We start from the raw sequence: 18,190 nt of genomic DNA, 5'->3' as shown, positions 1-18,190 counted from the left end.
ATGGACGACACTGGCCTCTATCGGCAAAGACATACTGGAGGATGAGGATGGAGTGAGTGCTATTCATGCAAAAACTAATCCAGCTCTGTTCCAGTGTTTTAGAACTATTTACATACTTTTATAGTTTTGTTAGTATTTTGATTTTATATATATATATATATATATATATATATATATATATATATATATATATATATATATATATATATACACACACACACAATTTAATTAATTTTTATTTGTTTTCAGTTAGTCATTTTAGTTCTTAAAGACAAGGCAATAATTTTTGTTTAGTTTTCAATCTAATATTTTATTTTATTTTATTTCAGCTTTATATATATATATTAACAAAAATGTATTTAATAGTTTTCATTTTAGTTATTATTATTATTTTAATCATTTAGGTTTAATTTATTTTTATTTTTATTTCAGTTTTAGCTTTAGATTTGATTAATTTCCAGTCATTCCACACAATGCTTCAACTTAAATTATTTCAGTTTTATTTAACATATTTTATTAATATATCTTATACTTTATATTTAGTTTTTTGTAGTAATTTTTTTTTTATATTATTATTTATTATTTAATTACTATTGAGGTTTAATTTTCTATTTTTATTTTAGATTTAGTTTGTTTATTTCCACTTAGTAATTTCATACTTGAAATTGTTTTATTTCAGCAATGTTTCTAATTTCTAATGTTTTATTTTATAATATTTAAATATAGTTTTAGTTATTGATAATAACCATGATTTGTTCCAAAACCAAAAGTTAGACTATTTTTAAGCCAAAAAGACAGTGTTGCATGCATTTCAACAGCATTACTGACTTCATTTAGTACTAAATTATACTTCAAATAGTTTAATTAAAATGCTTTGTATTTGTATGCCTATTATGAGTACTGAGCTGTTAGTTTAGCAATGCATGTGTGATGCATGCAAGCAAATCAGCAACTTATGAGGTTCCTTATTGTGTGAGAATCTCAGTTAACATCTGAACTGATTACTCATCCTGTAATTAACGGCTTTGTAATCTCTAGATCTCGATGCCTCATCAGTGGCTGGAGGGAAATCTGCCCGTCAGCGCCAAATGCACCGTGTGCGATAAAACCTGCGGCAGCGTCCTGAGACTGCAGGACTGGCGCTGTTTATGGTGCAAAGCCATGGTGAGTGTGTGAAACTTCCCTCTTTCTGACATTTCTGATGTTTTATTAATATTAGGCCACACATTTAATAAAATACCATAATGTTCTCCAGGTGCATGCTGGGTGTAAAGACCAGCTCTCTCCGAAGTGCCCACTGGGTCAGTGTAAAGTCTCAGTGATTCCACCCACCGGCCTCAACAGCATCGACTCAGACGGTGAGCGTCCAATCAGAACAGTCCCTCAAAAACAACCAATCAGAACACTTTCCCAGAGACGACCAATCAGAAAGAGCCATCTCATGGAAATATCCTATCAGAGCTCTATGTCACAAATAACTCATCCAAATCACCTCTGAGAAATGACCAATTATGGCATTATGTCAGAAATAGTTGAGAACTGAAGTACGCAGATGCTTTAGACTGAAGATTCAAAGTGATTCAGTGTTGATATTCAGCACACCAAACATAAAACTAATATTTTAATGCAAATGCTGTGAGGCTTTAATCAAAAGCAAAATACTTAGAATATTGTTAACTAAAACTAAAATTAGTAAAAGTCACGTTTGTTAATTGTCATAAAGCTGGAATAAAATAGAATATAAATATTTGGTAAAAAACTTGGTCTTAACAAAAAACGTTAATTTTCAGTTTTTGTTTGTTGAAGTACTAAAAATACTAAAACTTAAACTGAATTAAAAGAAATTAAAGCTAAATATAAAATAATAAATGATAAAAGCACATAATGAAATCAAAAATGAAATTTTACTAAAATTAAAATGCTAGCTGAAAATTTAAAAATAAAAACGCATTTACAATATTAATAAATATTATAATACTACTATGTAACTGGAAACACTTTACATAAAGTCCCAAATCCAAAAATAATAATAATGATAAAAGCACATAAAATATGACTAAAATTGCTTTAAAAAAGTGAGATGAAAATATAAAATACTGTAATGCTAGTAAATGACAAGACTTTGTAATAAAGTCCTAAAACCAAAACTAACAAAAATGGGAAAAACACATAAAAATGACTAAAATTACTGAAAATAAAATAAAAGCTAAAAATATAAAAATAAAAATTCAAACAAATTTATAAATAATAAAATAAAATATTTTACAGTAAAGTCCAATTAGTTATGTTACATTATTTATTAATCTTTGTTAACATTAGTTAATAAAAATACAACTCAACTGTTAGTTCAATTTATCGATAACACAAGGAATTTTTCCCTCTGCATGGAAATTTTTTATAATTACTCCTGTTCATAAATCTGGTAGCTATACAGAAATGAGTAATTATAGACCAATACGTATTCTCCCTGTAATGTCGAAAGTTGCTGAAAAATGGGTAGCGGAGCAAATAATCACATTGATAATAGGGTCTTTTCCCTTCACCCTATGCTATTCGGTTTTAGATAAAAATATTCTACAGAAACGGCTAATTGTTTTATGTTGTAAAATATTAAATCTTTGATGAATAAAGGAGGTTGTAGTATTCCTGGATTTTAAGAAAGCTTTTTAAACTGTAAATCATGAGATTAAATTTAAATTTTTCAACTGAGGCCATAATGTGGTTTAAATCTTACTTAGAAAATATAAAAAAAGTGTACTGTTTATAAATGCGACATCAGATTACTTGGAGTATAATATTGGAGTTCCACAAGGTTCTGTTTTAGGCCCATTATTGTTTTGTATGTATGTAAATGATTTACCAAATGTATGTCCTCCAGATGTTATTTGTCATGTGTGCGGATGATGATGTTGTGTTGTATGAACATACAAAAAGGCTGCACAGAAATTAACTGACACCATGAATCAAGTTGCACAATGGCTTATCAATTCTCGTTTACATCTTAATGTCCGAAAAATTGTAGCTTTTTTACTAGAAGGCCAGATTATGATGTGAAAGCAGATGTATTTGTCCAGGAACAAAAACTTGAGGTAGTACATTAATTTAAATATTTAGGATTATTACTGGATTCTCAACTTTCTTTAAAAAAAAAAAAAAGGTGAAGAAAGTGGTAAATATAGCGAAATTTAATTTAGCGAATTTCAGATTTATTAGAAATAGCAGTTCTATTCATGAATTCAATGGTTTTTCCTCATATCACATATTGCATGACTACCTGGACTCAAACATGTAGGTCTTTTCTTAAACCAGAAAGTATTTATAAACAAACTCTTAAGGTCTTGGATAAAAAACCATACAGTTTTCACCATTGTAGCATATTTTGAGTTGGGAACATTTGATTCAATTAGCTGATTTGGTACTTATTTTTAAGATCTTAAACTGTTTTGCTCCACCTGTTTTTAAGGATTGCATACATCAGATAACAGGACGATATACACGTGCCGGTATTAGTGATGATGGTAATGTGCCATTAAGAAGAACTACCTAAACTGCTTTTAGAGGAACACATGAGTGGAATAGACTCCCAGTAGAGCTGAAAGAATTAAAACATATAACAGGACAGCTGAAAATATGGTTATTGACCCATCAAAATTGTGATAATTTCTAGTGATTTATGGATATGGGAGTCTGTAATTTTGTTTCAATATTCTTAGTTTATTTTTTTTCTTCTGCTCTCATATTTTCTTCTTGTTCTTAATTTGGTGTTTTCATATTTTTTGTCTATATTTTCTTCCTGTCCTTAACACCAACCTGCCAAAAGGGACTACGGATGAAAATTAGCCAGTGTTGGCTAAATCTGGTGCATTTTACATATTGTATGTATTATTAATGTGCATTGTCCCTGATTTAAAAAAAAAATTGTTAGCTCAGGGGCAATAAATTATTAACAGATACCACTTTTGATTGTAATAATGTATTAAAAAAATTAAATGATTAGTTAAGCTGGAATAAAGTAAAATATAAATATTAGATGAAAAACTTATTTCATATAGTTGCCATGGCAACATTTTCAACTTTCACTTATATAAATGTATATGACATTTAAAAAATACTATAATTCTATGTAAATGGTAACATTTTACAATAAAAATAATAAATCCATTAATAACAAAATTCAACACATGCAACCTTATTGTTAAGTGTTACCATATCAGTAATACTAAAATAGCTGTGTAAAAAGTAAATGTGTGTGTTTGTAGGGTTCTGGAAGGCGACGTGTCCTCCGACCTGCACGAGCCCGTTGTTGGTGTTTGTGAACAGTAAAAGTGGAGATAATCAGGGCGTGAAGTTTCTGCGGCGCTTCAAGCAGCTGTTGAATCCTGCACAAGTGTTCGATCTGATGAACGGAGGGCCACATCTGGGGTAAAACACTCACCTTTACCTGTTCACACATGTGACCCTGGACCACAAAACCAGTCATAAGGGTCCGTTTTTAAACAAATTCAGATGTATACCTCATCTAAAAGCTGATAAATAATATTTCCATTGATGTATGGTTTGTTATGATCGGACAATATTTGTTTGAGATACAACTATTTGAAAATCTGGAATCTGAGGGAGCAAAAAAATCTAAATATTGAGAAAATCTCCTTTAAAGTTGTTCAAATGAAGTTCTTAGCAATGCATATTACTAATCAGAAATTAAGTTTTGATATATTTACACTAGGAAATGTACAAAATATCTTCATGGAACATGATCTTAATATCCTAATGATTTTTGGCATAAAAGAGAAATGTATAATTTTGACCCATACAATGTATTGTTGGTTATTGCTACAAATATACCTGTGTTACTCATGACTGGTTTTGTGCTCCAGGGACACATATCCGGATCGTAAGCATCCACTCAGACAGTGGGAATCAGTCTTTCTGTGATTCATATGTGTTTGTGTGTCTGTCGCAGCTTGCGTCTGTTTCAGAAGTTCGACACGTTTCGTATTCTGGTGTGTGGAGGAGACGGCAGCGTCGGATGGGTTTTATCAGAGATAGACGCGCTGACTTTACACAAACAGGTACAATTCATTACAGAAACAGATGTATAATCAAAAGGGTTTTTATCATTAAAGGCCTTCACTGCAACCTGTCAAGTTAATTTGAATGTATCTTACTATTGTACTGTAGAATGTACTTCTCAAATAATAATAAAATTATGAAAACTTTATTTTTAAGGAATATCACTCTATTTTTCTTCCATATTTAATTTTAACAGGAAACTTATGTTGTGCAGCACCTTTTTGCCAAAAACAAAAGGAATTGTTAAATTATCATTTGATTAAAATTTGAAAAGATTCATTAAATTAAATATTTAAGCCTACATTTGATTTGTAACATTTTTTACTAAATAAATTGTATTATTATGCATTATTAACCAATAAATCCAGACAAATTAAAACAGACAAGACAGAATTTCTGGAACAAATTAAACATTCAATTGAGCCCTATTATTGTAAAAATTGAAATAAATTGTTAAATTTGTATCAATTCAATAATTTAGATGTTTTTATTGTTAAAATTTAAATAAACCATTAAACAGATAAAAAATTTTTTTTTAACAAAATTAAAATACAAAACAAATTACAAATTTTAAATATAATAATAATAATAATAAATGTAGTAGTATTTATTATTATTATTATTATTATTATTAATAATAAAATAAATTAAAAAATGCTGTGTAATGTAACTTGTGTTTTTGTTTGCTGGTTTTTATAGTATTTGTTATACTTGTAATTTTTTTTTTATTGTTTTTGGCATGAAAATATCCTAAGATTCTGACATGGCATTCAATAAAAATGTACTACTACTACTACAAAAATCAATTAATAAAATTACAACTGAAAAATATTATTTGGGAAAAAATCAAATGGATTTCATAGTGCCCCAAATATGGCATTAATATATAGGAGACACTAGAGTTTCAGACACAGTTTCTTTGCTTAATCTGCCGTCTGGTGGTGGATCGTTTGTGCATGGCTGAAAATCAGCTCCGTGTTTATTTAGATATTGTTTACATGAACATTTGAGCATTTAGGAAATGCTTTTATCCGAAGTGACTTGCATTTAAAGTTGTACGTTTTCTCAGTTCATGAACTCCCTGGGAATCAAACCCGTCCTCATCCAAGCTCTACTGTATGAGTTCCAGGTTTATGTCCAGAGGAGTGTTGATGTGTGTGTGTTTGTGTGTTGGCTCTGCAGTGCCAGCTCGGCGTACTTCCTCTGGGAACAGGAAATGACCTGGCCAGAGTTTTGGGGTGGGGCTCGGCGTGTGACGACGACACTCAGTTACCGCAGATACTGGAGAAACTCGAGAGAGCCAGTACTAAGATGCTGGACAGGTCCGTGTGTGTTTGAAGTCGTTCTCACAGTCTGTTTCTCTCCTTCGCAAACATTTAAGCACTTTTGTTTCTCTTAGATGGAGTATTATGGTATATGAGACCAAGTTACCACGGCAACACTCCAGCTCCACGGTAACAGAGGACTGTAGTGAGGACTCAGAGGTAACAGTGATGATGAATAATGCTGCTGTGTGCATAAATGGCCTTCATTTGGACATTTTCTTTATTGCATATAATAGAAAAAGCTAATACACAAGTTAAAAGCACATTACAAAAATACTAAAATGTAAATATAACAATAAAAGCTAATTCAAAATATTAATATATTCTATAATAGTATACAAATATATACTGTATACTTTAAAATATGGCTGCATGATTAATCAAAATAAAACAGAATGCATTTGTGCAGTTATCAAATCTCAAAGTCTGCAATTTAATTAATTAAATGTGTTCCAAAGTGAAATGCAGCTCTGTGATCTTTTACTAAATAAAAGCTTGATGGTTTGATGTTTGAAAATTAAGAAGTTAAGACTGCCATGAATATTATTGTATAATTAAATATTTTAATTTCACAGTTGTACTTTACAATAAATGTATTAATGTTTTTTGTTTTACAGTGAAATATTACAATAGTAATATTTTATTTAGTAACAATAATTAAAATAAAAGTATATAAGTCGTATTTATATATAATCACAATATTTTGGGGCAATTTGCTGCCCTAGACACAAGCACTGCAAATCTGGAGCTATTTTATTTTATTTATAATTAATTATAATTTATAACAGTTGTATAAAATTAATGCAATTCAATTAAAATTTGATTTTTACATTGACATTATAATAGAAATATATTTTATTTAGTTATAATAATAATAATCATCATCATCGTCATAATAAAAATATTGATAATTAATGTTATAGCCTTATTGATATATAATTACAAAATTTGGGACGAACTGCTGCCCTACAAACAAGCACAGCAATTTTGGAGATTTTATTAACATTTTTTTTCTCAATGTTACTGTTAGTCAAGGTTTCTTGCATCATAAACAGTTGTAATTTAGTTTTTCATAACCTTTCTCCACCCTTTATTTATTAAATAATCAGTGTATTAAATAGTATATCAAAATAACTGCTGCTGTTCTGTTTACTCTGCTCTGATTGGCTGTTCTGTGTTTCCTCTGCTCTGATTGGCTGTTCTGTGTTTCCTCTCTTCTGATTGGCTGTCTTGTTTCAGGTGCAGCACATTCTGACCTATGAGGACTCAGTTGCTGCTCATCTCTCCAAAATCTTGACGTCCGACCAGCACTCGGTGGTCATTTCATCTGCCAAGTATGTACTGTATATGTGAGCATTCCTGTTCATGTGTATTCTTGCTGGTGGTTTATCTAAAAGTGTGTTTTTCAGAGTCCTGTGTGAGACGGTGAAAGACTTTGTTGCGAAAATCGGTCGTGCTTACGAAAAAAACACAGAAAACTCAGAAGAATCAGAGGCCATGGCTAAAAAGGTCAGCTGTGATTGGCTATTGGATAACTCACTGTTTTGTGATTGGCTGTTGGAAGACCTAGAATGTTCTGTGATTGGCTGATGGATGACTCGGGATGTTTTGTGTGCAGTGTGGTGTGCTGAAAGAAAAGTTGGACTCGTTGTTGAAAACGCTTAGCGAGGAAGCCCAGGCCAGCAGTGTGATGTCTGCGCCGCCGCCCACCATCGCCGAGGAGCAGGTGGATGGGGAGGGTGTAGTTCTGGCTCCGCCCACTGCCCCGCCCACAGTCACAGCCCCTTGTTCGCCTCGACCGCCTGCCGCTATCTTCAAACCTCGAGAACAGCTGATGCTTCGAGCCAACAGCCTGAAGAAAGCCATCAGACAAATCATAGAGCACACTGAGAAAGGTAGCGAATTTTTGCTGGAAATAACATTTAAAAATTCAATGAATATATAAACTATATACAGGTCCTTCTCAAAAAATTAGCATATTGTGATAAAGTTAATTATTTTCTGTAATGTACTGATAAACATTAGACTTTCATATATTTTAGATTCATTACAACACAACTGAAGTAGTTCAAGCCTTTTATTGTTTTAATATTGATGATTTTGGCATACAGCTCATGAAAACCCAAAATTCCTATCTCAAAAAATTAGCATATTTCATCCGACCAATAAAAGAATGGCCATTATGTTCATTTATGCACTCAATACTTGGTCGGGAATCCTTTTGCAGAAATGACTGCTTCAATGCGGCGTGGCATGGAGGCAATCAGCCTGTGGCACTGCTGAGGTGTTATGGAGGCCCAGGATGCTTCGATAGCGGCCTTAAGCTCATCCAGAGTGTTGGGTCTTGCGTCTCTCAACTTTCTCTTCATAATATCCCACAGATTCTCTATGGGGTTCAGGTCAGGAGAGTTGGCAGGCCAATTGAGCACAGTAATACCATGGTCAGTAAACCATTTACCAGTGGTTTTGGCACTGTGAGCAGGTGCCAGGTCGTGCTGAAAAATGAAATCTTCATCTCCATAAAGCTTTTCAGCAGATGGAAGCATGAAGTGCTCCAAAATCTCCTGATAGCTAGCTGCATTGACCCTGCCCTTGATAAAACACAGTGGACCAACACCAGCATCACTGACTGTGGGTACTTGACACTGGACTTCAGGCATTTTGGCATTTCCCTCTCCCCAGTCTTCCTCCAGACTCTGGCACCTTGATTTCCGAATGACATGCAAAATTTGCTTTCATCCGAAAAAAGTACTTTGGACCACTGAGCAACAGTCCAGTGCTGCTTCTCTGTAGCCCAGGTCAGGCGCTTCTGCCGCTGTTTCTGGTTCAAAAGTGGCTTGACCTGGGGAATGCGGCACCTGTAGCCCATTTCCTGCACACGCCTGTACACGGTGGCTCTGGATGTTTCTACTCCAGACTCAGTCCACTGCTTCCGCAGGTCCCCCAAGGTCTGGAATCGGTCCTTCTCCACAATCTTCCTCAGGGTCCGGTCACCTCTTCTCATTGTGCTGCGTTTTCTGCCACACTTTTTCCTTCCCACAGACTTCCCACTGAGGTGCCTTGATACAGCACTCTGGGAACAGCCTATTCGTTCAGAAATGTCTTTCTGTGTCTTACCCTCTTGCTTGAGGGTGTCAATGATGGCCTTCTGGACAGCAGTCAGGTCGGCAGTCTTACCCATGATTGCGGTTTTGAGTAATGAACCATGCTGGGAGTTTTTAAAAGCCTCAGGAATCTTTTGCAGGTGTTTAGAGTTAATTAGTTGATTCAGATGATTAGGTTAATAGCTCGTTTAGAGAACCTTTTCATGATATGCTAATTTTTTGAGATAGGAATTTTGGGTTTTCATGAGCTGTATGCCAAAATCATCAATATTAAAACAATAAAAGGCTTGAACTACTTCAGTTGTGTTGTAATGAATCTAAAATATATGAAAGTCTAATGTTTATCAGTACATTACAGAAAATAATGAACTTTATCACAATATGCTAATTTTTTGAGAAGGACCTGTATATGTGTGTGTGTGCCTATATATTAAATATATAATATATTTAATTATTGCATGGAAAGTTTTGTTTTGTCAAATCTTGGGATTGATGAATTGATATCAACAATATAAAGAGTGATAATTATTGTCGACCTGCCCTACTTCACATTATAATTAACATGTTTATGATCTGGTGTTTCAGCGGTGGATGAACAGAACGCTCAGACGGAGGAGGGTTTGCCTTCACTACCGGTGGAGGAAGAAGAGGAGGACGATGGTTCAGAAACATTATCTCTGCAGTCGTCATACAGCAGCCGAGTGCGAGCCAGCAGACGAGGTGAGACGACTCGTTACTAGGGCTGCCATGATAAATCCTGAGCTTAGATTTTAACAGCAGATGGCGCTCTAATCTAGTTTTTATCTGCACACTCAAATGCTCATTGTGGCTAGAAACGATACAGGAAAAACCGGAAACTAACAATAAATTGAATTTTCTACCAAGTAGATTGTGTTTTATTCACGTCTACACCTACCCTAAACCTACCCCTTACAATAATGCAAAAATAATGAATATTGTAGTTTTTGCTGTATGCCTGAATCTGTAATTTCACCTCGGCTCAGAATGACATACCCCCGGTTTCACAGACAAGGTTTAAGATAATCCCAGACTAAAATGCATGTTTGAGCTGAAAATATCTTGCTCTGACATCTTAAAATATGTCAGTGTCATTGTTCTGTGTCAAGATGCACACCTTAATGTTTTCTTCTGAGGCATTTTTGTAAAAGTTGCTTCAATATCTTAATTTAACTAAAGCCTAGTCCTAGTTTTTTTTTTTAGTCTTGTCTTATTTTGTCAAGGAAATTGCATGTTGATATAGTCATAGTTATCGTTTATTGACCTTATTGTCGTCTTAGTCATGGGAAAAAAGCTCGTCGACGAACATTTTTCGTCATCGTCTTCAATAACGTAATTAACACTGCTGTGTTATTAAAAATTAACTACTAAATTATTGAAATTAATGATTATTTTAGGTTGAAGTGTGTGTAAGGATTTGTAAACAAGCAGAATACGGCTGTTTCTGAAGCATGCAGCGCCATCTGCTGTTCAAAACTAAGCTCTACTCGTTACAAAGACTCGTTAGTCAAATACAGCGGCACTCCTTTACTCATTTTCTCCCTCTGTCTCAGCATCTAAGACTCCATGTGAGAAGCTCATCAGTAAAGGAAGCCTGTCCATAGGCAGCTCCGCCTCACTTCCTGCTCAGACAGGAAGTCGAGAGAACATGCCCATGCTGAACACTAAGATCCTGTACCCAAGTAAGAGCGTCAGTCTGTATGGAAGCGGTGGAGGTTTGGCTGTTGTTCAGAAGCTGATGTTGTGTGTTTGTGTGTGCAGGTCTCAGAGCAGGTGTGTCTGGGTCTTTTAGCGGTTCGGTGATCACCAGGCTGCTGGTCAGCGCTGATCCGTTCACCTGTGATCCGGAGAACCTGTGAGTCAACGTTTCTTTCTCTTATTACGTCAGCTGATCAGATTTAGGGCAAAGGCTGATGGGAAAGTGCCTCTCTGTGTTTCAGGGATCTGTACACGGAGAAATGTGTGATGAATAATTATTTCGGAATCGGTCTGGATGCCAAAATCTCTCTGGACTTCAACAACAAACGTGACGAGCATCCAGAGAAATGCAGGTACATAAACACATCGCAGACTCTCTTCTGCTGCATTTATTTGATGAAAAATGCAGGAAAAACTGGGAAATTATGAAATTTAACTATTTCAAATAACTGCTTTCTATGTGAGTATCTGTTCAAATGTGATTGATTCCTGAGATTACTCCAGTCTTCAGTGTCACATGATCCTTCAGAAATCATTCTAATATGCTGATTTTGTCATAAAACCAGTCATAAGGGTAAATTTTTTGAAATTGAGATTTACACATCATCTGAAAGCTTAATAAATAAGCCAGGGTCACATTTGCTGCAAGTTGAACAGTTGACCATAATACAGATATAAAAGATTAAAAACTATTATTTAGTTGCAGATCCCTTGCACACAATCACAGTGAGTCTGTGACCCATAGACATCACCAGACTCTTGCTCTCATCCTTTGAAATACTTTTCCCAGCCTTTAATGAAGCCAATCCCAATTGTTGCTTGTTTTGGGGAGTTTCTGCCTTTACTCTCCTCTTCAGCTGGTGAAATTCATGTTCAATCAGATTTAAATCTGGAGATTGACTTGGGCAATCTAAGACTTTCCATTTCTTTGCCCTTATAAATTCCTTGACTGAACTGGCAGGGTGTTTTGGGTCATTGTCCTGATGCAATATGAAGCACTTCCCAATGAATCTGGAGGCATTTTCTTGAATATTGGTAGACGAGATGGTTTTGTACCCTTCCAAATTCATTCTGCTACTGTCATCATACATTAAGTCATCAGTAAAGTTGAGAGGGCCTGTTCCAGAGACAGCCATGCATGCCCATGCCATGACACCACCTCCACCATGCTTTACAGATGAGGCTGTATGCTTGGAATCATTTACAGTTCCCTTTTTTCCTCCACATTATTGCTTTCCCATCACGTCTCATCGGTCCATAAACACAGTTCCAAAACTCTTCTGGCTCACCTTTGTGCTTTTTTGCAAACTCTACTCTTGCCTTTCTATTTTTGGTGCTGGTCAGAGGTTTGCATCTTGCTGTGTAGCATCTGTAATTCTGTGTCAAAGTCTCCTGAGGACAGTAGATTGTCAGAGCATCACCCCAGCTTTCTGGAAGTTGTTGGTGATTTTACAGACACGTCTTTTAGGGTTCATTTTCACAGCTTTTATGATTTGTCTGTCATCAACTACTGTTGTTTTCTCAGCCGATCAGGTCGTTGTTGGTTGCTGGTGGTTTCCAAACTCTTGATTTCTCCATGCCCTTTGTTTTTGCTGGAGCTCTAAATGACTTCCTCTTTTCTTTTAGCATCCAAATTGCTTGCTTTTCTCTCAAAGTCAGCTCCCTCATCTTCATCCTGGTTTGTGTGTGTCATCATCAGTTGCAAGATTCAGAATACAGAAGTAATGGATATAACTGATACGACACATTCCCTGCTTTTAATATCTGAAGAATTAATGCAACAGGACACAGCTGCTGATAATAATAATTTGTTACATTTATATAGCACTTTTCTGGCTACTCAAAGCGCTTTACATTGTGATGGGATGGGGATCTCCTCAACCACCACCAATGTACAGCATCCACCTGGATGATGCGACGGCAGTCATATTGCGCCAGAACGCCCACCACACACCAGCTTATTGGTGGAGAGGAGACAGAGTGATGAAGCCAATCAGTGTATGGGGACGATTAGGAGGCCATGATGGTCAGAGGTCAGAATTTGGCCAGGATGCCGGGGTAACACCCCTACTCTTTTTCGAAGGACATCCTGGGATTTTTAATGACCACAGAGAGTCAGGACCTTGGTTTAACGTCTCATCTGAAAGACGGTGCTTTTTACAGTATAGTGTCCCCGTCAATATACCGGGGCGTTAGGACCCACACAGACCACAGGGTGAGCACCCCCTGCTGGCTTCACTAACACCTCTTCCAGCAGCAACCTAGTTTTCCCAGGGGGTCTCCCATCCAGGTACTGACCAGCTCAACCCTGCTTAGCTTCAGTGGGCAACCAGTCTTGGGCTACAGGGTGATATGGCTGCTGGCACTTGCTGATCACTTAGAAAGACCTGTGAGGCAACTGTTCCAATACTTATGCTCACATCAGATAGAGGGATGAACTATAAAAGTGCTGAACTTCTTAGCTGGTAAAACATCTATGTGTTGAATCACCCAATAATAAAATGTGACATTCTGTAGTTTTGTCTCATATTCATCTTTTAATCATATTTGTAAATGTCTTGACTCCACAGCCAACAGAGCAATTTTGTCTTTACTGTTCCAATACTTATGGAGGGCACTGTATGTGTATATAGATGGATGGATGGATCGATATAAAATGACAATACAAACAACTGCTAGTATTAGTATTATAGTGCATCCTTGTAATTCTTTCTTTTTTCTCTGTTTAGGAGTCGCACTAAAAACATGATGTGGTATGGAGTCCTGGGAACCAAAGAACTTCTGCACAGAACATACAAGAACCTGGAACAGAGGGTTCTGCTGGAGGTCAGTCTGTGTGTGTGTGTGTGTGTGTGTGTGTGTTTACATGTTATAAGGTTAATCATACCTAACAGTGTGTGTGTGTGTGTTTGTAGTGTGACGGGAGGCCGATTCCTCTTCCCAGTCTGCAGGGAATCGCTGTGTTGAATATTCCCAGTTACGCTGGAGGAACGAACTTCTGGGGTGGAACTAAAGAGGATGATGTATGTTTGTGCAGTGACTTCCTGTTTGTTTGAGTGTGTGACATATGGAAGTGTGTGTTTGTAAGGAAATGTGTGTTTGTTCGCAGACGTTCATGGCGCCATCGTTTGACGATAAGATCCTGGAGGTGGTGGCTGTGTTCGGCAGCATGCAGATGGCTGTTTCTAGAGTTATTAATCTACAGCATCACCGTATCGCACAGGTACACACACACACACACACACACACACGTTTATCTACACTACCAGTAAAAGGTTTGGAATAAGTACAATGTTTTTATGTATTTGAAAGAAGTCTGTTCTGCTCACCAAGGCTGCATTTATTTGATCCAAAAATTAATATTATGACAATTTAAAATAACTGTTTTCTGTGTGAATATATATTAAAATATAATTTGTCTGTGAACAAAGCTGTATTTTCAGCATCATTACTCCAGTCTTCAGTGTCACATGATCTTCAGAAATCATTCTAATATACTGATTTACTCAAGAAACATTTCTGATTATTATCATTATTAATGATAATATTGATTGTTAGAACTAGTTATAAATACTGTAACCTGCTGTATGTATATATGAAGACATCACCCAAAGGAGGTTTTGTCAGGTTTAACTCATTTCTGGGTACAAACTTGTCTCCAGAATATATTCAAGTAGTTCAACACACACAATGATTTAAACGTGTGTGTGTGTGTGTGTGTGTGTGTGTGTCTCTTCATCAGTGTCGAACAGTGAAGATCACTATTCTGGGAGATGAAGGTGTACCTGTGCAGGTAGACGGGGAGGCCTGGATACAACCGCCCGGTTACATCCGGATCCTCCACAAGAACCGCACACAAACCCTCACCAGAGACCGGGTCAGTGCCACACCCACGGCATTATGGGAGCTCGAGAGGAGGCTCTCGGATAAGTGAAACGCAGCTCATGTTTGGCTGTTTTGCAGGCGTTCGAGAACACTTTGAAGTCGTGGGAGGACAAACAGAGAGGAGAGATTCCACGGCTGATTTCCCAGCATGCATCGCAGCCGGAGATCGTTTCTGAAGAGGAAACTGCTCAGATCAGCCTGTTCGGACAGGCAGCCGGTACACTTATACACAGGTGAAAAATGGCAGTAAAGACATTTATAATGTTACAAAATATTTCAATTTCAAATAAATGCTGTTATTTTAAACTTTCTATTCATCAATGTATCCTAAAAAAAAAAAAAATGTATCACAGTTTCCACAAAAATATTGTGCAGCACAACTGTTTTCAACATTGATAATAATCAGAAATGTTTCTTAAGCAGTAAATCAGTATATTAGGATGATTTCTGAAGATCATGTGACACTGAAGACTGGAGTAATGATGCTGAAAATACAGCTGCGCATCACAGAAATAAATTACATTTTAATATATATTCACATAGAAAACAGCTATTTGAAATTGCAATAATATTTCACAATTTTACTGTGTTTTTAATCAAATAAATGCAGCCTTCTACATGTTCCACATGTATAGATTGAATGTGCATGTGTGTGTGTTTAGTATCAGGGAAGTGGCACAGTCTCATCACACTATCGAGCAGGAATTGGCTCATGCGGTCAACGCCAGCTCTAAAGCCATGGATCTGGTGTACGCAAACTCCAAGAGCAGCGGGGTGAGTCAGCGTATGATTATGACATAACTCTGGCTCTGGTTTGGTTCCTCATGACCTCCTTGACATGCGTCGTGTGTGTGTTTGTAGGGTTTGACCTGTAACGTGGTGATGGAGATGGTCAGTAACGTCAAAGCTCTGCACAGCGAGACTGAACTGCTGCTCGCGGGAAAGATGTGCCTGGTGAGTGAATCATACAGAGAAATGTGTGCGTTTACTGTATCAGAGATAATATTAGGGAGAAAAATTAATGTGAGAAATCAATCAATATATCAGCCGATGGAAAGAAAGTCCCGCCTTTCAATTAAAACTGTATCAACTGTCTTGTTGATAGATTAATTTACTGTAGAACTTGCATGTGCATGACTAGGAAACACTAAAACACTGTTGTTATTGAAATAAAATATCAGTATTACATGAAAAACAAAAAAGATAACTGAAATAAAATATTTAAGAAGTTCTAAAATTAGTTCATTTAAAACATAAAAATAAATAGTAATATAAAAACTAATAAAAATCATTTATTTGTGTGTACTAAACCAGAAAACCTGTCAAAAAATAAAGTATAAAAAAACGAATAAAAATAATGAAAGCTCTTTACAAAATAACTAAAACTAAAATTAAAACTGAAAATATATGAAATATACTAAAAATACTTTAGTAGTATATATAGATGTATATATCAATAATATTCAAATATGTACTGTATTTATTTTTTTAAATAAGCGAGTGGCATCCACTTATCTTCCAGTTTCTTAAAAAAAAGAAAATAAATGCTTACATAAAATTTGATTTAAATAATAAAAATAATTTGAAATAAATAAATAATAAGGGTTTTTAAAAAATTCATTACTTTAAATAAAATAAACATTGACTTAAAATGAAATATGTTATTAAATAATATATTACTTGTACATAAAATATGACTTATATATTCAACTTTATTCCAGCTAGTTGCCAATGCATTCTTGTTTAGTTTGAGTCCTAAAAAATATCTAAAACTTAATAACTTTATAGACATACTTTTTTAAAAAGCTGATAAAAAATTCCAAAAAACACACAACAAAATTACTAAAGATTTAACTAAAGTTAAAACAAAAATGTATATTAAAAATATAATTCAAAATATTAAAAAATCTACAGTAATGTATCAATGATATTAAAATAACACTGTACTTCATATATAGTACTATAGTTTACTACACTTTTGTTTGTTTAGGGAATGGCGTCATCTTCCTTAATGAAAATAAAAAGGTGCATCCAGTTAAAATCACATTTTTAAATAGAAATCATAAACACATGTGATTGGACCATCCTGACCAGCGCTGACAAAAGTATTAACAGATGTGATGTGATGGTGTATTAATTCTATCTGTGTGCTTTAGCAGAGACCTGGTTTGTAATGTTAATGGTTGAGAGACATGATTGAGTTCAGTGGTTTGGACCCATCATGCTCTGACTGCAGCTCTGTCTCTGTGTTTGTGTCTCTGCAGCAGCTGGATCCTCCTCAGAGAGATCAGCTGAGCGGTGCGTTGAGTTCAGTCGCTCAGCAGTTACGCAGACTCACAGACATCAGCTGGCTCAGTCAGCTCATCGACCCGGCCGACGACGAGGTGCGTGACATCCAGCTGTTTTTGGGAGGTTCTGGTGTCTCTACTCCAGTCTAATGTGTGTTTGTGTGCAGGGTCAGCTGTCTGATTTCTCCAAGCGCAGTCGTAGCGCTAAATTCCGCCTCGTGCCTAAATTCAAGAAAGACAAAAACAACAAAAACAAGGAGACGTGTGCCGCCCTCAACATGCCAGGTATGACCTGACCTTTGACCTCTGACCTCGTCCAGTGACTGTGCATTAGTGTGACACACGTTTGTGTTGTGTGAGCAGTGAATACGTGGGGTGTGGATGAAGTGGGCGTCTGGCTGGAGATGCTCTGCCTGGCCGAGTATAAGGAGATCTTCATCAGACATGACATCAGAGGACCGGAGCTGCTTCAGCTGGAGAGGAGAGACCTGAAGGTATTACCGCTCAAATACGATGAAAGATGGACATATATAGATGCATTACTGCAAGGGGTCTAAGAATAACAAATAGTGTAAATAATAAAGATAAGTTAAACTTTTAAAATTGGATTCATAAAATTTGATATAAATAAATCAATTTGATTTATTATTTTAATCATTTATTTTTTATTATAAATACATTTGGTTTAAAATGAAAAAAATAAATTTAGTTTAAAATAATAAATAAATGAATTCAAAGTTATGCAAAAAAAGTCCACTCGAGTGCCTTGGATTTATGAGTTTTTAATAAATTATTGATT

At 35.6% G+C, this 18,190-nt stretch overlaps 1 protein-coding gene across 4 annotated transcripts in view; it reads left to right on the top strand.

Moving 5' to 3' along the window:
* The window catches only part of LOC306851440 (diacylglycerol kinase delta-like), a 36,818-nt gene that overhangs the window by 16,825 nt on the left and 1,803 nt on the right, over positions 1-18,190 (top strand). For 3 of the 4 annotated variants that reach the window (XM_079387667.1, XM_079387669.1, XM_079387670.1), the window contains 24 exons: positions 1-52; positions 1,039-1,164; positions 1,256-1,358; positions 4,260-4,422; positions 4,964-5,072; positions 6,256-6,395; positions 6,473-6,557; positions 7,638-7,732; positions 7,808-7,907; positions 8,017-8,293; positions 10,088-10,222; positions 11,074-11,202; positions 11,282-11,375; positions 11,461-11,571; positions 13,948-14,044; positions 14,134-14,241; positions 14,328-14,441; positions 14,961-15,095; positions 15,182-15,336; positions 15,766-15,877; positions 15,965-16,057; positions 17,368-17,487; positions 17,559-17,676; positions 17,755-17,885. The exon at positions 1-52 is cut by the window's left edge and continues 55 nt beyond it. In XM_079387667.1, the coding sequence (XP_079243793.1) occupies positions 1-52; positions 1,039-1,164; positions 1,256-1,358; positions 4,260-4,422; positions 4,964-5,072; positions 6,256-6,395; positions 6,473-6,557; positions 7,638-7,732; positions 7,808-7,907; positions 8,017-8,293; positions 10,088-10,222; positions 11,074-11,202; positions 11,282-11,375; positions 11,461-11,571; positions 13,948-14,044; positions 14,134-14,241; positions 14,328-14,441; positions 14,961-15,095; positions 15,182-15,336; positions 15,766-15,877; positions 15,965-16,057; positions 17,368-17,487; positions 17,559-17,676; positions 17,755-17,885 (2,902 nt within the window). The remainder of the gene's footprint in view (positions 53-1,038; positions 1,165-1,255; positions 1,359-4,259; positions 4,423-4,963; positions 5,073-6,255; positions 6,396-6,472; positions 6,558-7,637; positions 7,733-7,807; positions 7,908-8,016; positions 8,294-10,087; positions 10,223-11,073; positions 11,203-11,281; positions 11,376-11,460; positions 11,572-13,947; positions 14,045-14,133; positions 14,242-14,327; positions 14,442-14,960; positions 15,096-15,181; positions 15,337-15,765; positions 15,878-15,964; positions 16,058-17,367; positions 17,488-17,558; positions 17,677-17,754; positions 17,886-18,190) is intronic. The other variant, XM_079387668.1, reaches the window with a different exon arrangement.

This window comes from Barbus barbus (genome assembly GCF_936440315.1).
Source record: "Barbus barbus genome assembly, chromosome: 31".
Taxonomy (NCBI): domain Eukaryota; kingdom Metazoa; phylum Chordata; class Actinopteri; order Cypriniformes; family Cyprinidae; genus Barbus; species Barbus barbus.
This window is presented reverse-complemented; position numbering and strand designations above follow the sequence as displayed.